This window comes from Sinohyriopsis cumingii, chromosome 11 (assembly GCF_028554795.1).
Source record: "Sinohyriopsis cumingii isolate HCF-2022 chromosome 11, ASM2855479v2, whole genome shotgun sequence".
Taxonomy (NCBI): Eukaryota; Metazoa; Mollusca; class Bivalvia; order Unionida; family Unionidae; genus Sinohyriopsis; species Sinohyriopsis cumingii.
The window spans coordinates 74,042,888-74,069,171 of NC_142971.1; the positions used below are offsets into that span (position 1 = coordinate 74,042,888).

General features: G+C 33.9%; 1 protein-coding gene across 1 annotated transcript in view; it reads left to right on the forward strand.

Annotated features, from left to right (window-relative positions):
* Positions 1-26,284, forward strand: part of LOC149788742 (uncharacterized) — a 64,743-nt gene that overhangs the window by 16,268 nt on the left and 22,191 nt on the right. The window contains exon 2 of the mRNA XM_089974840.1: positions 21,408-22,013. Coding sequence (XP_089830966.1) covers positions 21,408-22,013 — 606 coding nt within the window. The remainder of the gene's footprint in view (positions 1-21,407; positions 22,014-26,284) is intronic.

Below are 26,284 nucleotides of genomic sequence, written 5' to 3' on the forward strand. Positions count from 1 at the left end.
TGATTAAAACTCAAAAACACTTGTAATATCAGTCCTTATCTAAAGGGAAGTCATCACTAAAGTCCCCTTTTTGACCTACTTTGTTAAGTGCCTTAAAGACTTTAATATTTTGAAACCACCTTGCTGACTAGGGGACAAAAATTTCCTTGTATAAATATATCAATAAATTTTGCAATATTCACATTGGACGAATTGGATTGGAAATGTGTATATATGTATGCATGTATGTATGTATTTATGTATGTGTGTATGTATGTATATATGCATGTATGTATGCATGTATTGTTTCCACAGAAAGATTGTTATTCATTGATTCATTGAGTCTTTAAATTTAATGTCAGCACCAACCATGCTCCCCCCAGCACAATTCGTAGTAGCAACAAAATAATTGTTCCTCTGAAGCTATGCAATTTGAATTTAAGTATTGAGTTTAATCCATGTACAAATAACTGGAATTATTTACACACATCAGTATGGGCAGGAAAATATAATCACCAGTTTATGTCGTGGATACACACACACACACCGTCATGTAAACCCACACATGCACACACACATCATCATGTACACCCACACGTACATGCATCATCATGTGCCAGGCCCCGAGTGACCAAGTGGTCTAAAGCGCTGTCTGTTACGGATCACTGCCATCGCACCTATGTCTGTGTGGGTTCGAGTATAGGATTCAGCAAATGTGGGTATGTGAGAAAGCTTGCCAGTAGCTTCTCATGGGTCAGTGGTTCTTCCTGGGATTTTCCCGGGTTCTTCCTCCACCATTAATACTGACCGCCGTGCATAGCCTATCATGTGCTGAAAAATGGTGTTAAACCCCATAACAACAACAACCATCATGTGCACCCACACATACACACAAATGCACACCATCTTGTACACTCATCAGTATGGGCAGGAAAATATCAGAATTTTATGTCACACACACACACACACACACACACACACGGGGAGAACAGCCTTTTCAATGAAAAGCATAGGCTAAAAAATGAGTTCAGACTTGTTCGTTAAGAGGGCTGAAAATAGGTGTTATTGTACACAATGCAATATAGATTCCAATACACAAATCTAAGCTTGCAGTAAACTTTGTAGATAAACAGGTTTCCCTACTGACTGTATAGCCATTATAGATTGTAACCTGGGACTACAATTACATAGGACTAAAATTAGGACATGACTGTATAATTCTAGTAGGAATTGAAATGTGTCATTCTAGTAGGAATTGAATTGCGTAATTCTAGTCTCTGGTTATGATCATTATTATTCACCTAGTAAGAGGGCAACCATTTCACTTGGTGGTGGGGAATGGCTGGGATTTTCATTTCAACCAGTATATTTATTTTTGTTCATTTAAAATGGTTTGTAATATGAATAGATCAGAGCAAAACAAGGTATAAGGGTTGGGGAGTGGGTGGGGGGCAGACTTTTTTTCTCTCCAAAAATCCAATAATTCACCATGCACATTTTGAAAAGTAAATGTTCTGTTCTGAAGGAAAGCCTCTGCATTATTCTGGTCCAAGTCATAACAATCTAAGTATTGGATGATACCACACGTGATCAGCATTACTCATACGATACATTTGAACATTATGTATTTACCCATATATCTAAGATTCGTCTGTGACCATCATAGACGAAGATCTACCCTAATGTATTAATCTACCATTAGTTCTGGGTCTGCACTGTTCTCTTTAGAATTTTAAATTAGAATTTAAAATATAAATTTGCTTTGTTCTCTTTAGAATTTTCAGTTGGAATTTAAAATTTTAATTGGCACTGTTAGCTTTAAAATTTTAGCAGAAAGAGCATTATAGACACTGATCTTCTAGCATACATATAACTGACCAATCATGGTAGTGTTAGTGGTTGAGTGTGCTTTAAAGTTATGTCTAAGTAAATAAACTAGATTTATTTCAATAGTTTTAAATTTAAACTGAAATAAAGATAACTGCAGCAAAGAAAATATTTTTTACTCTCAAAATTTATCCTACTGGGCACATCACCTTACTTTAGTTGCCTTGCAGGGCACAGTACCTTACCTTAGTTGCCTTGCTGGGCATAGCACCTAACTTTAGTTGCCTTGCTTGGCATACTACCTGACTATTGTTTCCTTGCTGGGCACAGTACTTTACTTTAGTTGCCTTGCAGGGCATAGTACTCTATTTTAGTTGCCTTGCTGGGCATAGTACCTAACTTTAGTTGCCTTGCTTGGCATACTATGACTTTAGTTGCCTTGCTTGGCATACTACCTGACTATTGTTGCCTTTCTGGGCACAGTACCTTACTTTAGTTGCCTTGCTAGGCACAGTACCTTACTTTAAATGTATAGACTGGTATGCAGATGCAGTTGTGTCACATTATTGGTACATATATGGTACAGAATGGTATCCATATGCAGTATGTTATAAGAAATTTACTATTGTCATGACTGTACCTAGAAATTGCCAATTCAGTTATCATATTATAATGAACCTTCCCATAAACTTTAGGTGTTATATGTATTGAGATACAGTATGTAAATGAAATTAACAACATTAATTAATAAATGTTGTCCATTAATGGCAACTGTCTTTTATGCTCAAGGGTCAGCCTGGGCAGGTTTCATTATAGCTTGCATCTCATTCCATACTTTCAACAAATTATATCACAGTTGGGTCGAATTCTTTATAATTTCAGCCCCAAAACATATGACACATTAAGTATGCCACTAGCTTGTTCCAATGAATTGCTGTTTGTTTTAAGGAACTAAATTTGTACAAATGTTTGGAAACATGAGGAAATGCATCAAACTTGTTTTTGATAAAAGATTGGACACTATTGTTTTTAGCTGAACTGGTTATAGACCAGAAGGGCTTACGGGATGATGTAGTATCTGTCATCTGTCATCCATCATCATGATGACTGTCCATTCTTAAGCACATGTTTATGATGGCTACTCCTCATAAACTACTTGTGGGATTGGCATGAAGCTTGCATTCATCCCAAGGTCAGGTTGGTCCTAAATGAAGAACATCCAGTGTAGCCACTACAGCAACCATCTTGAAAATCGTGTTATCACCTTGGAATGGAAGGTCAGATCAACATCGGGTTTTCACAGAAAGACCTCTTATGGTGTCTGGGTGCTTGTAAGTGGGCGCTTACCAGTTATGTACTTTTGAAAGAGTGACCTATGTAAGGTGAAGTTTTTTGCATTTAAAACATGCACAGTGGAGGGAATATTTGCATACCTCTATGCTACATTAATGTAATGTGGATGATATTTCTTAGGATATTGTACTTTTGGAAATTGTACATGATATAAGCACACTGCTAACTAAAATGAGTGCTCCTTTGTGCAGAAAAATCAGCCCGAATTAGTCTAAAGTACACTATCCATAGCAGCTATTAAAATAGGGAAAATGAATTTTGCCAGATTAGACAATACCAGCATCTGAAAGTGCAATGAATTAATTACCAAATATATAAAATGTAAAAAACGTTATTGGCTTTTTTTTTTTACAATTTACCTCTGAAGTTCAGGAAGTGAAAATGACCAAGTGGAGCTAGCACTTTTTTGAAAGGTGCACATCTGGAATAAGGCCAAGCTCTGTACTCTTTAACCCATATTAAACCCATCAATCATACACCAAAATAAAGGGAATTAAAGGTTCTTTGAATTATACCTAAGATATACAAGATCTTTTTTAATACCAGTATAACCAGTGAGGAAAGCCGGGGAAATTCGTTTTCTTTAAAATTCTAACCCTATGCAAAATACAAAACTTTAGAGCACCACCTTAAAGCACTTAAGTGAAAACATTATGCTGACTTAAACCAATATTTTCTACTATGACAGCCATCTTAAAAATTTTGTATTTTATACTCCATGTCAATGAGGATGTCAGTAAAAGATTTCTTATCATATCTAGTCAGTCCTAAATGAAAACATGCAAATTGTATTTCCAGTAACTGAGCCACCACAGCAGCCATCTTGAAAATATGATATCCATTATGGTCACCACAGCAGCCATCTTGAAAATATTATTATTTGCTAAACAGAAAGTTTTATCAACATGGGAATTTTGCCCAAAGACTTCTTACATACCTGACTATTTCTAAATGAAAACGGTGCCACTCTGACACTCATTGTGACCAACACAGTGGCCAGCCATCTTTTAAAACCTTATCACTATTCCGTGTGATTGGATGGTCATATAAACATGGGGTTTCCATTATAAGATGTCTTATGATGCTAAATTGATTCTAAATGATACTGGTGCCAATCTGACATCAGCGTGGCCAACAAAGCAACCATCAAGAATATTTGTTTATTGTTGCTTCTCCTGACACAACACTCATATCAGCATGGAGTTGTCACTGGAAGACATATTGTAGTGTCTAGTTAGTCTGAAATATAAATTGTACCAATATGATATTCAGTATGGTCACCACAGCAGCCATCTTGATAATATGATATCCAATATGGTCACCAGAGCAGCCGTCTTGATAATATGATATCCAGTATGGTCACCAGAGCAGCCATCTTGATAATATGATATCCAATATGGTCACCAGAGCAGCCATCTTGATAATATGATATCCAATATGGTCACCAGAGCAGCCATCTTGATAATATGATATCCAATATGGTCATCACAGCAGCCATCTTGAAATTATGATATCCAATATGGTCACCACAGCAACCATCTTGATAATGTGATATCCAATATGTTCACCACAGCATGCATCTTGATAATATGATATCCAATATGGTCACCACAGCAGCCGTCTTGATAATATGATATCCAATATGGTCACCACAGCAGCCATCTTGGTAATCTTAGCACTGCTACTCCTACATGTAATTTGAAAGTCATCTCAATATATGGTTTTCACCAGAAGAAATCTTATGATATCTGGTTTGTCTTGAATGAGAATTTTGCTTATATGACATCAAATATGACTTCCAAAATGAACATGTTAAAACTCCTGTTACAAAACCTTTTGAATAAATGATTTTCATGATGTTGTCTAGTTTGTCTGAAATGAAAATGGCGCCAGTCCTATGTCCACTATGGCTGCCACAGTGGACAATTTGAAAACATCATTGCCAAGTTTATGTGAGACAGTTTCAACACTTGGCATTAAAAAGAAATTGTTTTTTATCATATTTCTGAATATTATTTCTTTTTATATCGCTTCATTTCTGTTAGTCTTTCAGCATGTTATTCACACGCCCAGTATATCAAGTCATTTAAATTGTTAATGAAGGAGAGTCACCCATCATCAGATTGAGCTGGCAGTAATAATAATAATAATAATAATAATGATAATAATAATAATAATGACTTTGTTTAAAGAGGGTAACACAGTTAGCTGAAGAACTAATCTACCTTGAGGTCCTCATACAAAGTAACTTATTTACCATATATACAAATGCACACATATACACACACATGCATCCATGTATATAGTAGCATGTACTTGTGTAGACAAGAATGTATTTACTTTCTTTTCTTTTGCCAGTTGGATAATTGCCCAAACATATTGAACCCACATAGTCAATATACATGCAATATGCAATTGATGACAAATAGATGGGTAACATAAATTGATGACAAATAGATGGGTGACATAAATGATGCATAACATAAATTGATGACACAGATGGGTAACATAAATTGATGACAAATAGATGGGTAACATAAATAGATGAAAATTAATGGGTAACATAAATGATGCATAACATAAATTGATGACAAACAGATGGGTAACATAAATGATGCATGACAAATTGATGACACATAGATGGGTAACATAAATGATGCATAACATAAATTGATGACACAGAGATGGGTAACATAAATGATGCATAACATAAATTGATGACAAATAGATGGGTAACATAAATGATGCATAACATAAATTGATGACAAATAGATGGGTAACATAAATGATGCATGACATAAATTGATGACACATAGATGGGTAACATAAATGATGCATTCATGAATACAAATAAATTAATTCATCTTAATTCCATCTCTGAAACCACTGGATATATTGGGTTTGGAAGAAGGAAATAGAGTGGGCATTTCTAATCGCAACTGGAATACTTATCCAGAGCAATGTTCCAGAGTATTAAACCATTTTTTGAATAATTCATTATTTGGTTCATGAATTTAATACTGTTTGGTAGACATATTGCAGGTGGGGTGTATTACCAGGTAGCCTGTAATGGAGTAGTAACTATAAATATACAGAAGCATGATTATTGGATATCCTGTTCATTAACTTGGCTTTTCCTAACTAAATTTAGTCTGTGATAGGTAATATTTTTAACTTAGCAGCTAAATTTATCACTGCTTTCTGTTTGGATTGATATTAGCTCAAATGCTCTTTTTTGAAGATGTGCTAGCTTTGCTGTATTTTTATCATTTGAATTCCCCCATACTGAACTACTCTAAATAGGGTTGTATGTAACTGTTATAAAATAGTTTTCATTGCATTTCTGGGAGAAAATGTCTTATCTTACTGAGAAGCCATAAACATGAATTAACATTTTTACTGATATATTTTATATATTCAATCACACCAAGCAGTCTTTCATAGTCTTTCCCTTTATCCTCATTTGTGCATCAGGGACCCCCAACAATTTTATTTTGACCCCCCATTTTTAATTCCAAAGTTTGTTTTTTACTCACTCTGACCCCAAATTCTGATACCAAGGGGATTTTCTTTACTCTCAGTCTTTCACCCCTAGGGGACACTGGGGCATGAAAGACTAATTGCAAATATGTATCATTCATGTTAGACATAGTTCATCACTATCAAGATTTCTTCTTTTTTCCTTGTTGAGATAATTAATATTTTTGTTTTATCATTATTAACTAACATGCCATTGCATGTGCACCAGCCATCCAGTTTGTTTTGGTATCCTGCAAAGACATTTCCAGTTTGTTTTGGCATCCTGCAAAGACGTTTCCAGTTTGTTTGGCATCCTGCAAAGACATTTCCAGTTAGTTTTGGCATCCTGCAAAGACGTTTTCAGTTCATGCTTCATGTTTTGGATGTCTGACAGTGTCATGTCATCTGCATAGAGATCTGTAGATGAAATTGAGTCCCCTAGTAAAAGTGGCAGGTCATTAATAAATAATATAAATAGGAATGAACCTAGAATTGAGCCTTCTGTTACTCCAAAGCTAATTGTTCCAGGTTCTGACAGAACAACATTTATATGAACATGATGTTTTCTCTCATTTAAGACCACTCCGGTGGCCTGCTGGTTAGAGTGTCTGCCTCAGATGCATGAGGTCATGGGTTCGATCCCCAGCTGAGTCAAACCAAAGACTTATAAAAATGGTACTAACAGAAGTCTCGCTTGATGCTCAGCATTAAGAGGTCAGTGTTAGGACTGGTTGACCTGGTGTCAGGAAAATGTGACTGGGTGGGACATCATGCTACATGTATGCGGCATGATGCCCCAGCGCTAGACATGTCTATAAACTGCTACACTGCAGACATCATAGCGATTTGACTGAATTGTTTTTAAAGCTACTTTAAAAATCCAAATCACACACACACACACATTCTCTCAATTAAGTATGAAGCAAACCATCTACTTGTGCTTTCATCACATTGGCAAATTTTCAGTTTCCTCAAAAGAATCTCATGATTCACCATGTCAAATACTTTCCTGAAATCAGCAAACACAGATACATTTATTCTACCTTGATCAAGTGCCTGAAGCCATTTATCAATTAGGGAGATCAAGGTAGTCTCACTTGAAGATTTCTGTCTAAAGCCTGATTGGTTATGATGTAACAGCAAGTGTTTGGTTAAATATGACATGAACAAGTCATGGACATTTTTTTTTTCAAATCAATTTTGACAAGTTTGGTAGTATTGAGATTGGCCAGTAGCTATCAGCAACAACCTTAGAACCAGATTTGTGAATAGGGGTTACTTTTGCAGTTTTCCGTATTTTGGGGACAGATGAGGTTGCAATTCGTAAATTGATTATGAATGCTATTCTGCTGAAATAGCCGAGGCAGAACTTTCTTTGAGTTGTGGACCAATCTGATCAAGTCCTGTAGCTCTCATGGTATCAATTTAAATTGGACATTTTTTTAACAAAATTTTTTGATTATGGAGGGATATAGAAACATACCTCCCTAAGGAACCTTTTCAGTTCATTAAAGTAGTTTTCTATCACTGATTTCTTTAATTGGTGGTAATGTTGATGAAAAAAATCATTGAAAACTTTCAATGTTAATGTCATGAATGACAATGGTGTCATTTAACAGAAGTCAGTGAATTTTATTGGTCTGGTTTGTTCAGAAACATTCTAGTTAGAATTTGAATTTCTCTGTTTGTTTTCAAACATTGATTCATAGTAAATATATTTTCCTTTTTAATCATACTTGATATTTTATTGCTCTATACCTTATATTGTGCTTGGTTTCCCCTAGCTTTGAATTCAGGTCTCATGACATCTAAGATTTCAGTAGCAAGCCAAATAGGTTGGACTTCATACTTTACATGATGTACTTACATTGGTGCATTTACAGCGACTACATCCATAAATAAGTTAGTTTAAGAATCATAGTATCGGTGGGTACATATTACACATTACAATAGAGGGTACATCATACCACTTACAGGGGATGACAGATACCATAATACAGCTTAAAATGGTTATGATACAGAATACAGCTTTCAATGGTTATGATACAGAATACAGCTTACAATGGATATGATACAGAATACAGCTTACATTGGTTATGATACAGAATACAGCTTGCAATGAAGGGGACAGACTACAGCTTACAATGGTTATGATACAGAATACAGCTTGCAATGAAGGGGACAGACTACAGCTTACAATGGTTATGATACAGAATACAGCTTACAATGGTTATGATACAGAATACAGGTTACAATGGATATGATACAGAATACAGCTTAAAATGGTTATGATACAGAATACAGCTTACAATGGTTATGATACAGAATACAGCTTGCTATGAAGGGGCAGAATACAGCTTACAATGGTTATGATACAGAATACAGCTTGCAGTGAAGGGGGCAGAATACAGCTTACGATGGTTATGATACAGAATACAGCTTACAATGGTTATGATACAGAATACAGCTTACAATGGTTATGATACAGAACACAGCTTGCAATGAAGGGAACAGAATACAGCTTACAATGGTTGTGATACAGAATACAGGTTACAATGAATATGATACAGAATACAGCTTGCAATGAAGGGGGCAGAATACAGCTTACAATGGATATTATACTGAATGCAGCTTACAATGGATATGATACAGAATGCAGCTTACAATGGATATGATACAGAATACAGGTTACAATGGTTATGATACAGAATGCAGCTTACAATGGATATGATACAGAATACAGGTTACAATGGATATGATACAGAATACAGGTTACAATGGATATGATACAGAATACAGGTTACAGTGGATATGACACAGAATACAGGTTACATTGGATATGACACAGAATACAGGTTACAATGGATATGATACAGAATACAGGTTACAATGGTTATGATACAGAATACAGGTTACAATGGATATGATACAGAATACAGGTTACAGTGGATATGATACAGAATACAGCTTACAATAGATATGATTCAGAATACATCTTACAATGGTTATGATACAGAATACAGCTTAGAATGGTTATGATACAGAATACAGCTTACAATGGATATAATACAGAATACAGGTTACAGTGGATATGATACAGAATACAGCTTACAATGGTTATGATACAGAATACAGCTTGCAATGAAGGGGGCAGAATACAGGTTACAATGAATATGATACAGAATACAGCTTAAAATGGATATGATACAGAATACAGGTTACAGTGGATATGATACAGAATACAGCTTACAGTGGATATGATACAGAATACAGGTTACAATGGATATGATACAGAATACAGCTTACAATGGATATTATACTGAATACAGCTTGCAATGGATATGATACAGAATACAGCTTACAGTGGATATGATACAGAATACAGCTTGCAATGAAAGGGGGCAGAATACAGCTTACAATGGATATTATACTGAATACAGCTTGCAATGGATATGATACAGAATACAGCTTACAATGGATATGATACAGAATACAGGTTACAATGGTTATGATACAGAATACAGGTTACAATGGATATGATACAGAATACAGGTTACAATGGATATGATACAGAATACAGCTTACAATAGATATGATTCAGAATACATCTTACAATGGTTATGATACAGAATACAGCTTAGAATGGTTATGATACAGAATACAGCTTACAATGGATATAATACAGAATACAGGTTACAGTGGATATGATACAGAATACAGCTTACAATGGTTATGATACAGAATACAGCTTGCAATGAAGGGGGCAGAATACAGTTTACAATGAATATGATACAGAATACAGCTTAAAATGGATATGATACAGAATACAGGTTACAGTGGATATGATACAGAATACAGCTTACAGTGGATATGATACAGAATAAAGGTTACAATGGATATGATACAGAATACAGCTTACAATGAATATTACACTAAATACAGCTTGCAATGGATATGATACAGAATACAGCTTACAATGGTTATGATACAGAATACAGCTTACAATGGATATAATACAGAATACAGGTTACAGTGGATATGATACAGAATACAGCTTACAATGGTTATGATACAGAATACAGCTTGCAATGAAGGGGGCAGAATACAGTTTACAATGAATATGATACAGAATACAGCTTAAAATGGATATGATACAGAATACAGGTTACAGTGGATATGATACAGAATACAGCTTACAGTGGATATGATACAGAATAAAGGTTACAATGGATATGATACAGAATACAGCTTACAATGGATATTACACTAAATACAGCTTGCAATGGATATGATACAGAATACAGCTTACAATGGATATGATACAGAATACAGGTTACAATGGTTATGATACAGAATACAGGTTACAATGGTTATGATACAGAATACAGCTTACAATGGGTATGATACAGAATACAGCTTTCAGTGGATATGATACAGAATACAGGTTACAATGGATATGATACAGAATACAGCTTACAATGGATATTATACTGAATACAGCTTGCAATGGATATGATACATAATACAGCTTACAATGGATATGATACAGAATACAGCTTGCAATGAAAGGGGGCAGAATACAGCTTACAATGGATATTATACTGAATACAGCTTGCAATGGATATGATACAGAATACAGCTTACAATGGATATGATACAGAATACAGCTTACAATAGATATGATTCAGAATACATCTTACAATGGTTATGATACAGAATACAGCTTGCAATGAAGGGGGCAGAATACAGGTTACAATGAATATGATACAGAATACAGCTTAAAATGGATATGATACAGAATACAGGTTACAGTGGATATGATACAGAATACAGCTTACAGTGGATATGATACAGAATACAGGTTACAATGGATATGATACAGAATACAGCTTACAATGGATATTATGCTGAATACAGCTTGCAATGGATATGATACAGAATACAGCTTACAATGGATATGATAAAGAATACAGCTTGCAATGAAGGGGGCAGAATACAGGTTACAATGAATATGATACAGAATACAGCTTAAAATGGATATGATACAGAATACAGGTTACAGTGGATATGATACAGAATACAGCTTACAGTTGATATGATACAGAATACAGGTTACAATGGATATGATACAGAATACAGCTTACAATGGATATTATACTGAATACAGCTTGCAATGGATATGATACAGAATACAGCTTACAATGGATATGATACAGAATACAGCTTGCAATGAAAGGGGGCAGAATACAGCTTACAATGGATATTATACTGAATACAGCTTGCAATGGATATGATACAGAATACAGCTTACAATGGATATGATACAGAATACAGCTTACAATAGATATGATTCAGAATACATCTTACAATGGTTATGATACAGAATACAGCTTGCAATGAAGGGGGCAGAATACAGGTTACAATGAATATGATACAGAATACAGCTTAAAATGGATATGATACAGAATACAGGTTACAGTGGATATGATACAGAATACAGCTTACAGTGGATATGATACAGAATACAGGTTACAATGGATATGATACAGAATACAGCTTACAATGGATATTATACTGAATACAGCTTGCAATGGATATGATACAGAATACAGCTTACAATGGATATGATACAGAATACAGCTTACAATAGATATGATTCAGAATACATCTTACAATGGTTATGATACAGAATACAGCTTAGAATGGTTATGATACAGAATACAGCTTACAATGGATATAATACAGAATACAGGTTACAGTGGATATGATACAGAATACAGCTTACAATGGTTATGATACAGAATACAGCTTGCAATGAAGGGGGCAGAATACAGTTTACAATGAATATGATACAGAATACAGCTTAAAATGGATATGATACAGAATACAGGTTACAGTGGATATGATACAGAATACAGCTTACAGTGGATATGATACAGAATAAAGGTTACAATGGATATGATACAGAATACAGCTTACAATGGATATTACACTAAATACAGCTTGCAATGGATATGATACAGAATACAGCTTACAATGGATATGATACAGAATACAGGTTACAATGGTTATGATACAGAATACAGGTTACAATGGTTATGATACAGAATACAGCTTACAATGGGTATGATACAGAATACAGCTTTCAGTGGATATGATACAGAATACAGCTTGCAATGGATATGATACAGAATACAGCTTACAATGGATATTACACTAAATACAGCTTGCAATGGATATGATACAGAATACAGCTTGCAATGGATATGATACAGAATACAGCTTACAATGGATATGATACAGAATACAGGTTACAATGGTTATGATACAGAATACAGGTTACAATGGTTATGATACAGAATACAGCTTACAATGGGTATGATACAGAATACAGCTTTCAGTGGATATGATACAGAATACAGCTTGCAATGGATATGATACAGAATACAGCTTACATTGGTTATGATACAGAATACAGCTTGCAATGGATATGATACAGAATACATCTTACAATGGGTATGATACAGAATACAGCTTGCAGTGGATATGATACAGAATGCAGCTTGCAATGAAGGGGACAAAATACAGCATACAATTGATGGGTACAAAATGCAACTGAAAGATGGAGGGTAGAGAATACAGCTTAATGATGGAGGGAGAGAATACAGCTTAATGATGGAGGGTAGAGAATACAGCATCCAATGGAGGGGACATAATACAGGTTAAAATGGATATGATACAACTTACAATGGTGTGTAAAAGATACAACTGACAATGAGGTTAGAGAATACAGAATACAATTGTTGGGTACAGGATACAGCTTAATGATGGAGGGTAGAGAATACAGCTTAATGATGGAGGATAGAGAATACAGCTTAATGATGGAGGGTAGAGAATACAGCTTAATGATGGAGGGGACAGAATACAGATTACAGTGGAGTATACAGAATACATTTTACACTGAAGATCTGAACCTGCATCATACACTTCTTCATTGTCAGTTTTGTACTAAATGATGCTGTTGCCTCACTTTGACACTGGTTTACCCTGTGTCATTGACATACTGGGTTGTGCTTCAGGAGTTTTCAATAATATTTTTACATGGAATTTTGACTAATCATTTTCACATTAACACAATAGATTGGGAATAACACTTTCATAACAGACTGAATCTTATACATTCTTGAAGCTGTTGATATTAGAAATTGAAATTACAGTCCATTTCCCCATTCTTGGTCTCCATTCTTTAGTATTGAGGACACAATCAATATATCTCTTTTGCTAGACCATATAGGGCATGTGTCTCCCTAAGGGATTGACCATTTAATTTTCTTGTGGGGGGGGAGATGGTTGAGCTGGGGGGGGGAGATGGTTGAGCCGTGGGTTTATTTTAAAAATATTTCCAAACCACAAAATGCTTGAAAGAAATTGTATTGCTCTGATTTGTAGAAAAATACCTTATTTTATCCATTATTTTAGTTGAAAAAGTGAAGTCTTGTGATACAAAGAAGACAGAAATATTCTTTTGGAAAGAAAATCTCTACATTCCCCAGTTAAATGTTTGGGCCCAGACTATCACTTTTTACTGTGTATTCATATTTCAACTACTTTTACATGTTTGTGTGATAAATAATCTACTTAGAAATCTGATACCTTGCATGAGTTCTTACTAAAGTTTCCTGTTAAGGTATATCTGTTACATGCTATATATTAGTTCGTTTGACCCAGTGACTGGATTTATTTCAGTGCAGCAGAAGTTCACATGCTTCCTTTTAAAGCCACACATAATACACGCGCCATTTCAATGAGCTGTACTTATTTTTAAATTTGAATTCAAAAGAAAATATTGTACTTATTTGTGTTTTTTCCCCATTAACGATTCATCCTAATTTACTATGCTCTTTTTTAATTAAGAGCTCACAATCACATATTTACCACTTTTACACCATTTTGCAATGAAACAAATGAACATGTATATGTAACAAGTGGGCTGAGTAATGTCAAGTCTTTTTATTCAATGGGTTGTCTTCACAGATGTACACAAATACCCACAATGCAATGCACTCACCTTGTGCTGCCATTTTGATTTCCTTAACTTTGTCAACATCATATACAAGATAAAAAATCAGATTCATTCGTGATAAGGTTATTGGCTTCATCTACGTAATACATATATTATGTTTTACATTAAGTGCCCATACAGTTCGAAAAGACAAAATAAAGCTGGAAGTTCCCTGGCTTATGTCGGAAGACGGAATAATGCACATTACTGTCAAACAGAAATACAGTCTAACAAACAGACAATATTGTGATTTTAAAAGGATTTGTTTTGTATTTTGTCCCCAACATTGCCTTCTTGAAAAGATTATTTCCAGACTATGAGCTTCATGGATATAATATAAGTTATGGAATTAAGATTTCATATCATGCATATTATGCTGGAACTTTTATGTGCAAATACATTTCGCGAAAGCATTTGCTTGTGTCAAGGACAGTTGACAAACCAATTTTAATCATTATGGTTAAATGTATTGTGCCAAGGACAGTTGACTATCCAATGTTAATCATTATGGTTAACTGTATTGTGCCAAGGACAGTTGACAAACCAGTGTTAATCATTATGGTTAACTGTATTGTGCCAAGGACAGTTGACAAACCAATGTTAATGATTATGGTTAACTGTATTGTGCCAAGGACAGATGACAAACCAATTTTAATCATTATGGTTAAATGTATTGTGCCAAGGACAGTTGACTATCCAATGTTAATCATTATGGTTAACTGTATTGTACCAAGGACAGTTGACAAACCATTGTTAATCATTATGGTTAACTGTATTGTGCCAAGGACAGTTGACAAACCAATTGTTAATCATTATGGTTAACTGTATTGTGCCAAGGACAGTTGACAAACCATTGTTAATCATTATGGTTAACTATATTGTGCCAAGGACAATTGACAAACCAATGTTGATCATTATGGTTAACTGTATTGTGCCAAGGACAGTTGACAAACCAATGTTAATGATTATGGTTAACTGTATTGTACCAAGGACAGTTGACAAACCAGTGTTAATCATTATGGTTAACTGTATTGTGCCAAGGACAGTTGACAAACCAATTTTAATCATTATGGTTAAATGTATTGTGAAAAGGACAGTTGACAAACCAATGTTAATCATTATGGTTAACTGTATTGTGCCAAGGACAATTGACAAACCAATGTTAATCATTATGGTTAACTGTATTGTGCCAAGGACAGTTGACAAACCAATGTTAATCATTATGGTTAACTGTATTGTGCCAAGGACAGATGACAAACCAATGTTAATCATTATGGTTAACTGTATTGTACCAAGGACAGTTGACAAACCATTGTTAATCATCATGGTTAACTGTATTGTACCAAGGACAGTTGACAAACCAATGTTAATCATTATGGTTAACTGTATTTATGGTGCAGATGCTGATGATGATACTATTTGAAAGCAAGAACTGTTCAAAGATGTTTCATCTGGAACATATTGAAATTAAAACATTGCCTAACAGAACATGGTGGTCCTTCTAACTTAGATGAAAACCAAGCGATTGATTTCAGCTGATGAAAATGAAATTCATTATATTTCTGCTAGTTTGTTTTATCATTTATTTATTCATCCATTTTTTGATAGATTTATTTGTTTATGAAATAATAACAAAAATGGTTGAAATTTCAATATTTAATTTGGAGAAAAAGGGGCGAAAAGTCCAGAATTTGGTCTCCTGTGTGAGTGTTATGCATTAGGATATCGATGGCCACAAAATGAGATGTGGCGTTATAATTTTCTGGGGGAGAATATTGTTGTTAGGTGCTGATTTGCGCGGCTAGGGAATCAAAATAATGGGTATGGAAAGTGCACACATTGGACAACATCACATTAAAACAATGGATAAAATATTTTGATATCAGTTCAAAATACAAGTTACACATGATGCTTAATGACTGAGTGACGTCATATTATGTGCAGCATGCTTTTAGCAATTCCATAACGCAGAATAACAGGCAAAAAATGACAGACTTACTTGCATGTATATAATCCATTTAAAATCCAATGGTGTCCGATAAATAAATTTGATTACAAAAATCGGTAATGCAAATAGAAGAAACACTATTTACTCACATGATGTGCATTTCCTACTGGAAGTCTTTTGCAATTTTAGTTGTGTTAGACCGGATATTTCTTTTTTTGTTTTGGCAAAGACTATGATATTTTTCAGATGCATCCTTATCAAGGGTTCAATGTCCTGGCTTTCTAGCCACATCAGTCCTTTGTCAAATACAAATACTGTATGTCTTCGGAAACAACATGGGATGTTTACGGCGGGTCCTCCTCAGGTCACTGTCAGTGGTAGATCATACTTTGTGTTGATGGGGTTCTAAATTTTCTCTATATTGGCTTCAAGGAAGAATTAGACAATGTCAGCATGTCTTCCACTGGACAGTAGGACATTCCTCGTCAATACTGACCCAGTGCTTACCTTCGTCAAAAGAGTTAAAATGTGCCTGTAACACTGGATTTAGCTTCTTTAATATTCGACTCCGTGAATCCCGTAAAATCAGAATCTTATTTACAAAATTAACTTTCCTTTCCTGAGCGTCTCTATTGCAAGATTCAACGTCTTAAGTGACTTGTAAATACTGACAAGACTAAACTCACTTTTAAATCTGGTTTCACTGGAAAGTGACACTTCATTTTTTGAAGAGACCATATATTGTGATTATTATACAAATTAACATCTGTCTCTTCTGAACTGCTTTGCAAAAGACAATAGAAAGTGATAGCTCAAAAAATATGCCACAGCTAATCCTTTCTGTAATCTGTTGCCATCCAGGGGTCAAACAATGGAGGACAGTTAGCTGGTCTTTATAATCACAGAGCTGTTTATGGAGATCAGGTCACTTATGGTGCCTTTACTCCCAAAGGCAAATTCGACGGTCATGTATAATTTTGCCAAATATAATAGTTGATATGGGCAAATGGCAATTATATCCTATTTGAGACATGGGTAATTTTGAGTGTTCAATAACCTGTTATGAATAAAATATCTTACCTTGCCCGAATACAGTAGTGGCTAACTTGAGTTAAACTGTGACTGTAATGGCCAGGTCAAGTACAATAGTTGTTTTAGGTAAGTGTTTCATCTCATCTCTCAGATTATTTTCAGTTTTATTTGGTTTACTTTTTATTTACATTTTTGCAGTTTTGATTATGGTGCCAGTAATGCTTACTTGTTATATCCGTAAACACGTTAGAGTGAAGTGTTAATGGGTATATATATATATATATATATATATATATATATATATATATATATATATATATATATATATATATATATATATATATATATATATATATAATTTACATAGTTTGTTAGGTTTCTTATATCATTTATATGCTTTGAATTATATAAATTTGTATTTTGTAGCTGACCTTGTCCAAAATCAAATTTTCTACCTGACCAGAATCATTGATTTTTCTTTTATTCTATGAACAACTAATACATAGTTTATATTTCTCTGTGTAGGTTAAATATAAGGATCATTATCTTGGTCTGTATGTTTACCATGTGTATTGTAATTTTAGTAAAAGAATCTTCTAGAATGGAATTTTCAATTAAGTAATAGCTTTTTATATAGAAAATGCTATTTGTGACTCAGGTCAAGTAGAGGGCTTCATAAATCTTGTTTGCTAGAAAAATTATTTGTTTGTGCATCTTTAGGCAGCAACATTTTGTTATGTTCAGTGTTTGATATGGGCTGGAATTTATTCATCTTATTTATTCACTGGAAATACAAAGTGCTCAATAATATTCTTGCACAGACACATTAACTTGGAATTATGGTGAATTCAAAAAATGAAACCTTGGATTATATTACTATGGTTCAACAAAAGACAGTTGGCACATCGTTATAATTGAGGCCATTCTTACATTAGTACATTTGTGATTACTGGTCACCAAAGGCACATCAGCACCTTCAGTTATAAATTATTTGAAATAACACTAAAGTGTATTCTGAACTTTATTCATTAAGACTTGTGTTAGTAATTCTAGGATTATTTAGGATTTTATTCGCAATACTGTATGTTATTCTAACATGTTCACATTGTATTGCTTCTCTTTCCTATTACTTATAATTTTAGGACCATAGAGTTGTAATTAGATATACATGAATTTGTTGTGTTTCCTCTCTGTACAAATTTAAAATTATAAACACAGTAACTTTGATTGCCTTCTCTGCAAATCTCTGCGTAATTTTTATAACGTGCTATCCCAACACCATGACCAACCCAAACACAGCAACCCAAGAATCATAACCCCATACCCACAATTTTATGTAGCATATTTGGTGTAATACTGTGTCCATACTGTTATTTGCATAAATTTTAATGAGTTTAACTTTCACCCAAATAAACACATGCCAGTGAAGATATTTCCATGCTGGTGTAGTTGTACATCTTGGGTACGCTTTTCCACCACAGTATGGTCATGCTGCCTAAATGACATATATATCATATTCAATTTTTAAACTGATTTGCCCCACAAAAGTACATGTAATAAGTTGTAATGACACAAGCAGCATGCAGCTGTAGGGAGTCAGGTACAAGAAAATACAGGTGGGTTTAGGCAGTCACTTCCTTTGAATGATACATGTTGGGATTGGGATTAGGACACATGCAACTAATGATGGATAGTTTAGCCAAGTTTTCACTAAAGAGAGGAGTGTGAAGTTATTAAGTAATGTGTGAGTCCAGTGTCAAATATGTTAATTGAAACCAGGGGTGGCTCACATTCATTTACACTTCACTTATAAGTGTAGGAAGCGCATGTGACTCATATTTCACTTATAATTCACTTATAATTCACTGATAAGTGAAGTATACTTCATTTATAAGTAAAATATGTGTACGAGTGAAATGATTGAAGTAAACTTCATGTACAAGTGAAATGCCTAATTTACATATTCATGTATAAGTGAAATGCATAATTTACATATTAATGTATAAGTGAAATGCCTAATTTACATATAAAATCCTAATCCTTCATATATAAGTCACTTTTAACCCGTAAGTAAAATGGGAATAATATAAGTCACTTGTACATCACTTAATAGGTTTTTGCAGTAATGGCTTCCCCAGCCAAACACACCATTCCAGGGACACCAGGAATTATACCATTTTGAGAAGATAACTGCATAGTTTGATGAAATTCCAGCCAATGATTTAATAAGAAGATTGTTTTGTGTGTGCGTGCATGTGACTGGATTTTTAAAATTGCTTTATCAATTTAACAGTCATATCACTTTGATATCTGCAGTATGGCAGTTTATAGTGATGTCTAGTATTGAGGCATGATGTCCCACCCAGTCACATTATCCTGACACCAGTCTGACCATTCCTATCAATAACCTCTTAATGCTGAGTGCCTTGTGTGGCAGCTGTTAGTGCCATTTGTATAAGACTTTGGTATGACTTACCCAGTGTTTGAACCTGCGACCTCCCACATCCAAGGTGGATGCTTTAACCAATAGGCCACCGGAGTGGTCAAGGAGGCATGTCAACAGACAGAAAGGTGGAGTGTATTATAACAATTTTGTGATAGTCACGAAAGAATCAGATTGCAAGAAATGTACTGAAAGTTTACACAAAAATTATTATAAAGAATTTTTTCTGACCAAATGAATATTTTATATCATAAATTCCATTTTATCTCTTGTGGTCAGTGCTTTAATTGTGAAACCAATGATCTTTCTGATACTGTTTACATGAGACACTGATACTGTGCACAAGTTCATATTCGGATGGTATCAATGTTCTGTATTGAAGAACCTACATTTAAAAGACCTCTGAGGTTTTTTTTTAAAATTAGTCAATATATAAAATTATATATGAACATTTTACTGACTATGAGCTTCTTTGAAGGCTTTTTTTAGTCTGGGAAATAAAAATATTTAGTGAAGAAATTATTTTGTAAGTATTTTTATAAAACTTAGCTCTTTAGCATAATATCTTTTTTGTACATCCATTTAAAATGTCTCTCATTTACAGTGTATTATATGAAAGCATTGTTATATCTAGGTGCTTTATGTGGGGAGAGTCCAGCTTAATGGGATCTGTGACCATACCATGGTAAAAGACAAAGACAGCACATACAGTTTTTCCCCAGGGTTTTATGATTATTTATAAGTTATAATTTTGCTCTTTCTGTTAAGCAAAGACACAGGGATACAGATGTTCCTGTGTTAAACAACAATTATTTAGCACATTGAAAGTTTAGCACTGTTGTATCTATGAAATCATTAGCATGTTATGTTAACACAAGTACATAGTTCAGGAAACCAAAATAGGTACAGTAATTATTAGTAATGTTGGTATGAGATTATCTTATCATACTTTTGGCAGTAAGCAGTAAGCCAACTGTGCTTACATTTTTCATACTATATTCTTTGTTTGAGTGTATATTTTGTCTTTGAGTGTATATTTTGTCTTTCCTTCCAAGTTATCTATATATATATCTTTTGCTTTAATGAACAAGTGTGAAGTGTTTGATGAGCTTACCTTCAGTGGTTATTGATTATTGATTATTGATTATTGGTATAACTTCTTGCCACTCATTCAGTTGCAGAAACCTTTCATAACTTTTTGTTCCAATTTTCTATGACTGAATATGCAATAATTTGTATTTCAGGTTGAGATGTGTTCAGGAGAGAAAAATTTAACTGACTGCTGTAACTGCACTCAGGAAGATGGTAATGGCAGCGATATCATTAGATGTCAGCCGTTTTCATGCAATAGCACCTGTCCTAAGGGTTTCTATTTGAATCCAGAAAAAGTCAGTTCTACATATATGCCTACCACTACATCCAAGTATTCTACAGCTGTCAGTCAGTCAGAGACTTCTACGGCTTCGTTAGTAACTTCTATGACTACAACAGTTACGGGAGATTTGGTCTGCCATAAGTGTCATAACATGTGTCTGACCTGTAATGGTAATAATACAAATTGCACACAGTGTCGTTACATTTTTAATGATTCCTGTGTAGAACAATGCCCAAATGGTTATAAAGGGAAGGAAGGTGAGAACTGCACTGCTGAAGAAAAACAAAAGAACACAACAGCGCCTTCAGACAAATCAGACAAATCTGCCATAATCATTGGGGCCTCAGTCGGAGGTGGTGTTGTGTTGATTGCAGTCATTATAATTATTATAGTGTTTTGTTTGCGCCGTTGGAACAGACAACCTACCTCAAGGAATAATAAAAATGGCAGGAGTGCCATGAGTGGAATATTGCAGGTAATATGTGATTATGTATGCAGCCTTTTTTTTAATTGTGTGCCACATTATGATTTATACAACAAATGGACATAATATTTTTATTGTGTGCCACATCATGATTTATACAACAAATAGACATAATATTTTTATTGTGTGCCACATTATGATATATACAACAAATAGACATAATATTTTTATTGTGTGCCACATTATGATTTATACAACAAATAGACATAATATTTTTATTGTGTGCCACATTATGATTTATACAACAAATAGACATAATATTTTTATTGTGTGCCACATTATGATTTATACAACAAATAGATATAATATTTTTATGGATTTAAGATTGAGAGAGAGAATTCAGATGTGCTCATGGCCTGTAGAAATAATAACTTATATTTTAGGCAAGCTTTGCATATGATAGTGTATGTATTGGTTTTGACAGTAGTACATGTAGTAATCTGAAGTTAAATAAAAGACCAATCATTTCATTAGGCTTTGTGGTTAGGCTAAAATTTTCTTTCAAATAAGGATATTTTTTTAGCTCTGCTGATCCAAGACTAGAAGAGTTATGAGATGGTTTGTTGTCTGTCATCCATCCATTTGCATAAGATTGTTATCACTAATCCTTCTAAACTGCTTTGAGGATTGCTACGAAACTTTACACACACATTTATCTAGTGGTCTAGTTGATCCTAAGTTAACTTTGTGTTACCCAGACCTATAATATAGCTACCACATTGGCCATTGCAAAAATCTTTCTATCACTACTTCTGCTGAATGGATGGTCATATCAACATGGGGTTTTCACTTAAAGACATCTTGTGAAGTCTAGTTGGTTCTAACTGAAAGTGGTGCTGAACAAAGGCTCAAATGTGGTCACCACAGCTGCAATTTTGAAAATCTCGTTAGTCTTCTGAAGTCATATTGACATGGGGTTTTCACAAGAATATATATTATGGTGTTTTGTTGGCCATTAATAAAATTGTTGCTGCTCACACATCCAGTAATAGCTTCCACAGCAGCCATCTTGAGAATCTTGTTAGCTTACTCCTCCTGTGAGAAAGCTTACCAGTACCTTCCAATGGCTTGGTGGTTCTTCCTCCACCATATATTTGGGCTGCAATATATAGTCTATAAAAAAATGACATTTAAGATACATTTTACTGTACACACATATTCTGGATTATGATGGACTTCACTACACATACATATGCTGGCATAAATGTGTGAGAATGTGAATTTGATTTTCAAAATTAGGTTTCATAATGGAATATTGTGCTTACAGTAAGAGAAATAGACAGCTCAGGAATCGTTGCTTCAAATGAAACTGTTCTGCATTCTTTAAACACATTTTAAAACTTTGTTACGCAGTTTTTGTGACTGTATTTGAGTATTAGATATTTCTTATCTGTAGGATCTATTATTTAGAGTATCTAGTATTCATAGGATCTATTATCTAGTGATTTGATGTTCTTAAATAAGTAACTGAAAAAGCAAATTAAAGTAAAATTCAATAAATAGTTTATTTCTTATGAATGTTTAGTGAAAATATATTTAAAAGGAATTACATTATTGTGATATAAGTCACAGATAATCTTAAAAGTTCCATCACAAGTCAGTGTTCTGAATGAATTTAAGTGGTGTTTGAAATTATTTCCATTGTCGAAATTGCTAGTGTACCAGTAGTCTTCATTGTGTTGATGTATCAGTAGTGTTGCTTTATCACAATGATATAATCCAGAATGCCTTTGAATGAATTCTCAGTAACCCCAAAATAATGTTTTAGACCAAAGGTTCAAAAGCACATTGTAATTCCAATAAATTTAATTTAAAAAACGTTTCCTCTCAAATTACATCTGAACATAGCAATAAATGTCTATACATGCTCATTGCTGAAATTAAAAGAGAAATGAATAATCATTTTGATCTCAACCTTATATACATCCTCACTTGACCTGTGACACAATAATTTTTTCTAAAGAATCTCAATCTTCTTAATGGAAATTATCCCAAACTGAATACAAGTTTGTTTCTAGAATCATGTTCAGGTCATAATCAAGGCTAGTTCTTGAACTCAAAACCAAGTAAAGATCTGCTTGTAAGTAACAAACATGACAAAATGCATGTATGCACCACAGTGCTAAATCTCAATCATGACAAAGGTCAAGCACGAAAAAATAGTTGTTGTTGTAGGGTTTAACGCCATTTGTCAATACAAGATAGGCTGCTTACATGGCAGTCAGTATAAATTATGGAGGAAGAAACTGGGGAAAACCCCAGAAATAAACACCAACCCATGAGAAGCTACTAGCAAGCTTTCTCACATACATTGGCCAAACCTGAGACTGGAACCCACGCAGACAGAGGTGAGATGGCAGTGATCCATAAAGGTGAGTTCTTTAGACCACTTGGCCACTTAGGAGCCCCCCCAAAATAGATTTATATAGTACATAGAGCATATAGGTTAATTATTTACTCTGTACCTTTATATTTTTTGGATGAATTTTTTCTTCTAAATAACTATTAATTATACTGTATTTAATGATCTGATTGATTTAATTTGTGGTTTTAGCTGTCATGTAATTAAAGGAATGTGCAAAGAAAATGATAAAAAGCAAACTATGGTGCAGATAAGATGGAAATTAAAAAGTAGCATAATAAAGAAAGAAAGAATGAATGAATGAATGAATGAAACAAACCAACAAACAATATCGGCATGTAAGAATGTTAAAAAATATATGAATTTGTGAAAGATAATGAACCAGAAGATAAATAAACTTTACATGAGTGAAAGATTATACGATGATTTGAAATTTTACTTAATCATTAGTAGAGATAGGGTTAAACTTTACATGAAAGATTATATGATGATATGAAATTATATTTAATCATTAGTAGAGATAGGGTTAAACTTTACATGGAAGATTGTACGATGATTTGAAATTATACTTAATCATTAGTAGAGATAGGGTTAAACTTTACATGGAAGATTGTATGATGATATGAAATTATACTTAATCATTAGTAGAGATAGGGTTAAACTTTACATGGAAGATTGTACGATGATTTGAAATTATACTTAATCATTAGTAGAGATAGGGTTAAACTTTACATGGAAGATTGTACGATGGTATGAAATTATACTTAATCATTAGTAGAGTACGATGATTTGAAATTATACTTAATCATTAGTAGAGTACGATGATATGAATATAGTATGATGATGCGAAATTATACTTAATCATTAGTAGAGTATGATGATTTGAAATTATACTTAATCATTAGTAGAGTACGATGATTTGAAATTATACTTAATCATAGAGTACGATGATATGAATTATACTTAATCATTAGTAGTCATAGGGGTAACTGTCTTTTAGTTTATCTCACAAAATGACACTTAATTCTATAAATAGTGGAATCAAGAAGGGGAATAAAGCTGCTAAGTTTAAAGTATAAGAATGGTATGCTTGTTACTTTTGAAGGGGGGGGGTAGTATGTACAGCTTGTATTAGACTGATTGAAGAAATAACCATCTTCTTAGTGAATCAGACAGTATCTACTTTCAGCACAGCTAACAAGTCACTAATGTCCACTAATTAAAGGACTTGGAGACAGTAAAAAAAGTCTTTATTTTATTTATTTGATTCCATCTGGTTTTAGTTTTTTCCTTGCACGTTCATCATATATCAACACAAGCAGGGCACCGTTATTAAAATTAGATCTTTGATGATTTTCATTTGATATAATAAAAAGCTGGCTGGTTGCAGTTACCTTCGGAGAACCAAAACTTGTTTGACTCTAATAAACTGAGGATCAATATTTGTTATCATACTTTTTGAACTAAATGTTAATAATGTGTAAAACAAGATAAAGATGTTGTGATGTTCAGTTGTTCCTTTCATAACCGTTTTGCTTTGGACAACAGATTGTCAGTAGGTTGAACCACAATGATTTAAGTCATACTTTAAAGACTGGGGGCATTTACACTGAAAATGTGAAAAAGACCTGTGATCTATATTTTTCAACTCATAACATTTTCCTGATTTTTGTCCCTGTAAAATTCAGTATATTCTTAATCATGTTTTATCTGCTGACATGTAATTCAAGAGACCACCACATCCACCTGCAAAATGGTCTCCCAAGACAGGTGGGCTGGCAATCCAGGTCATGAATTTATAGAACAAAATTGATTTGTACATTAAGAAAATACACAAGTGGCCAGTGATCTCCCCAAAATACACAATGTACATGTTTTTCACACCATGTTTTTCTGTGTT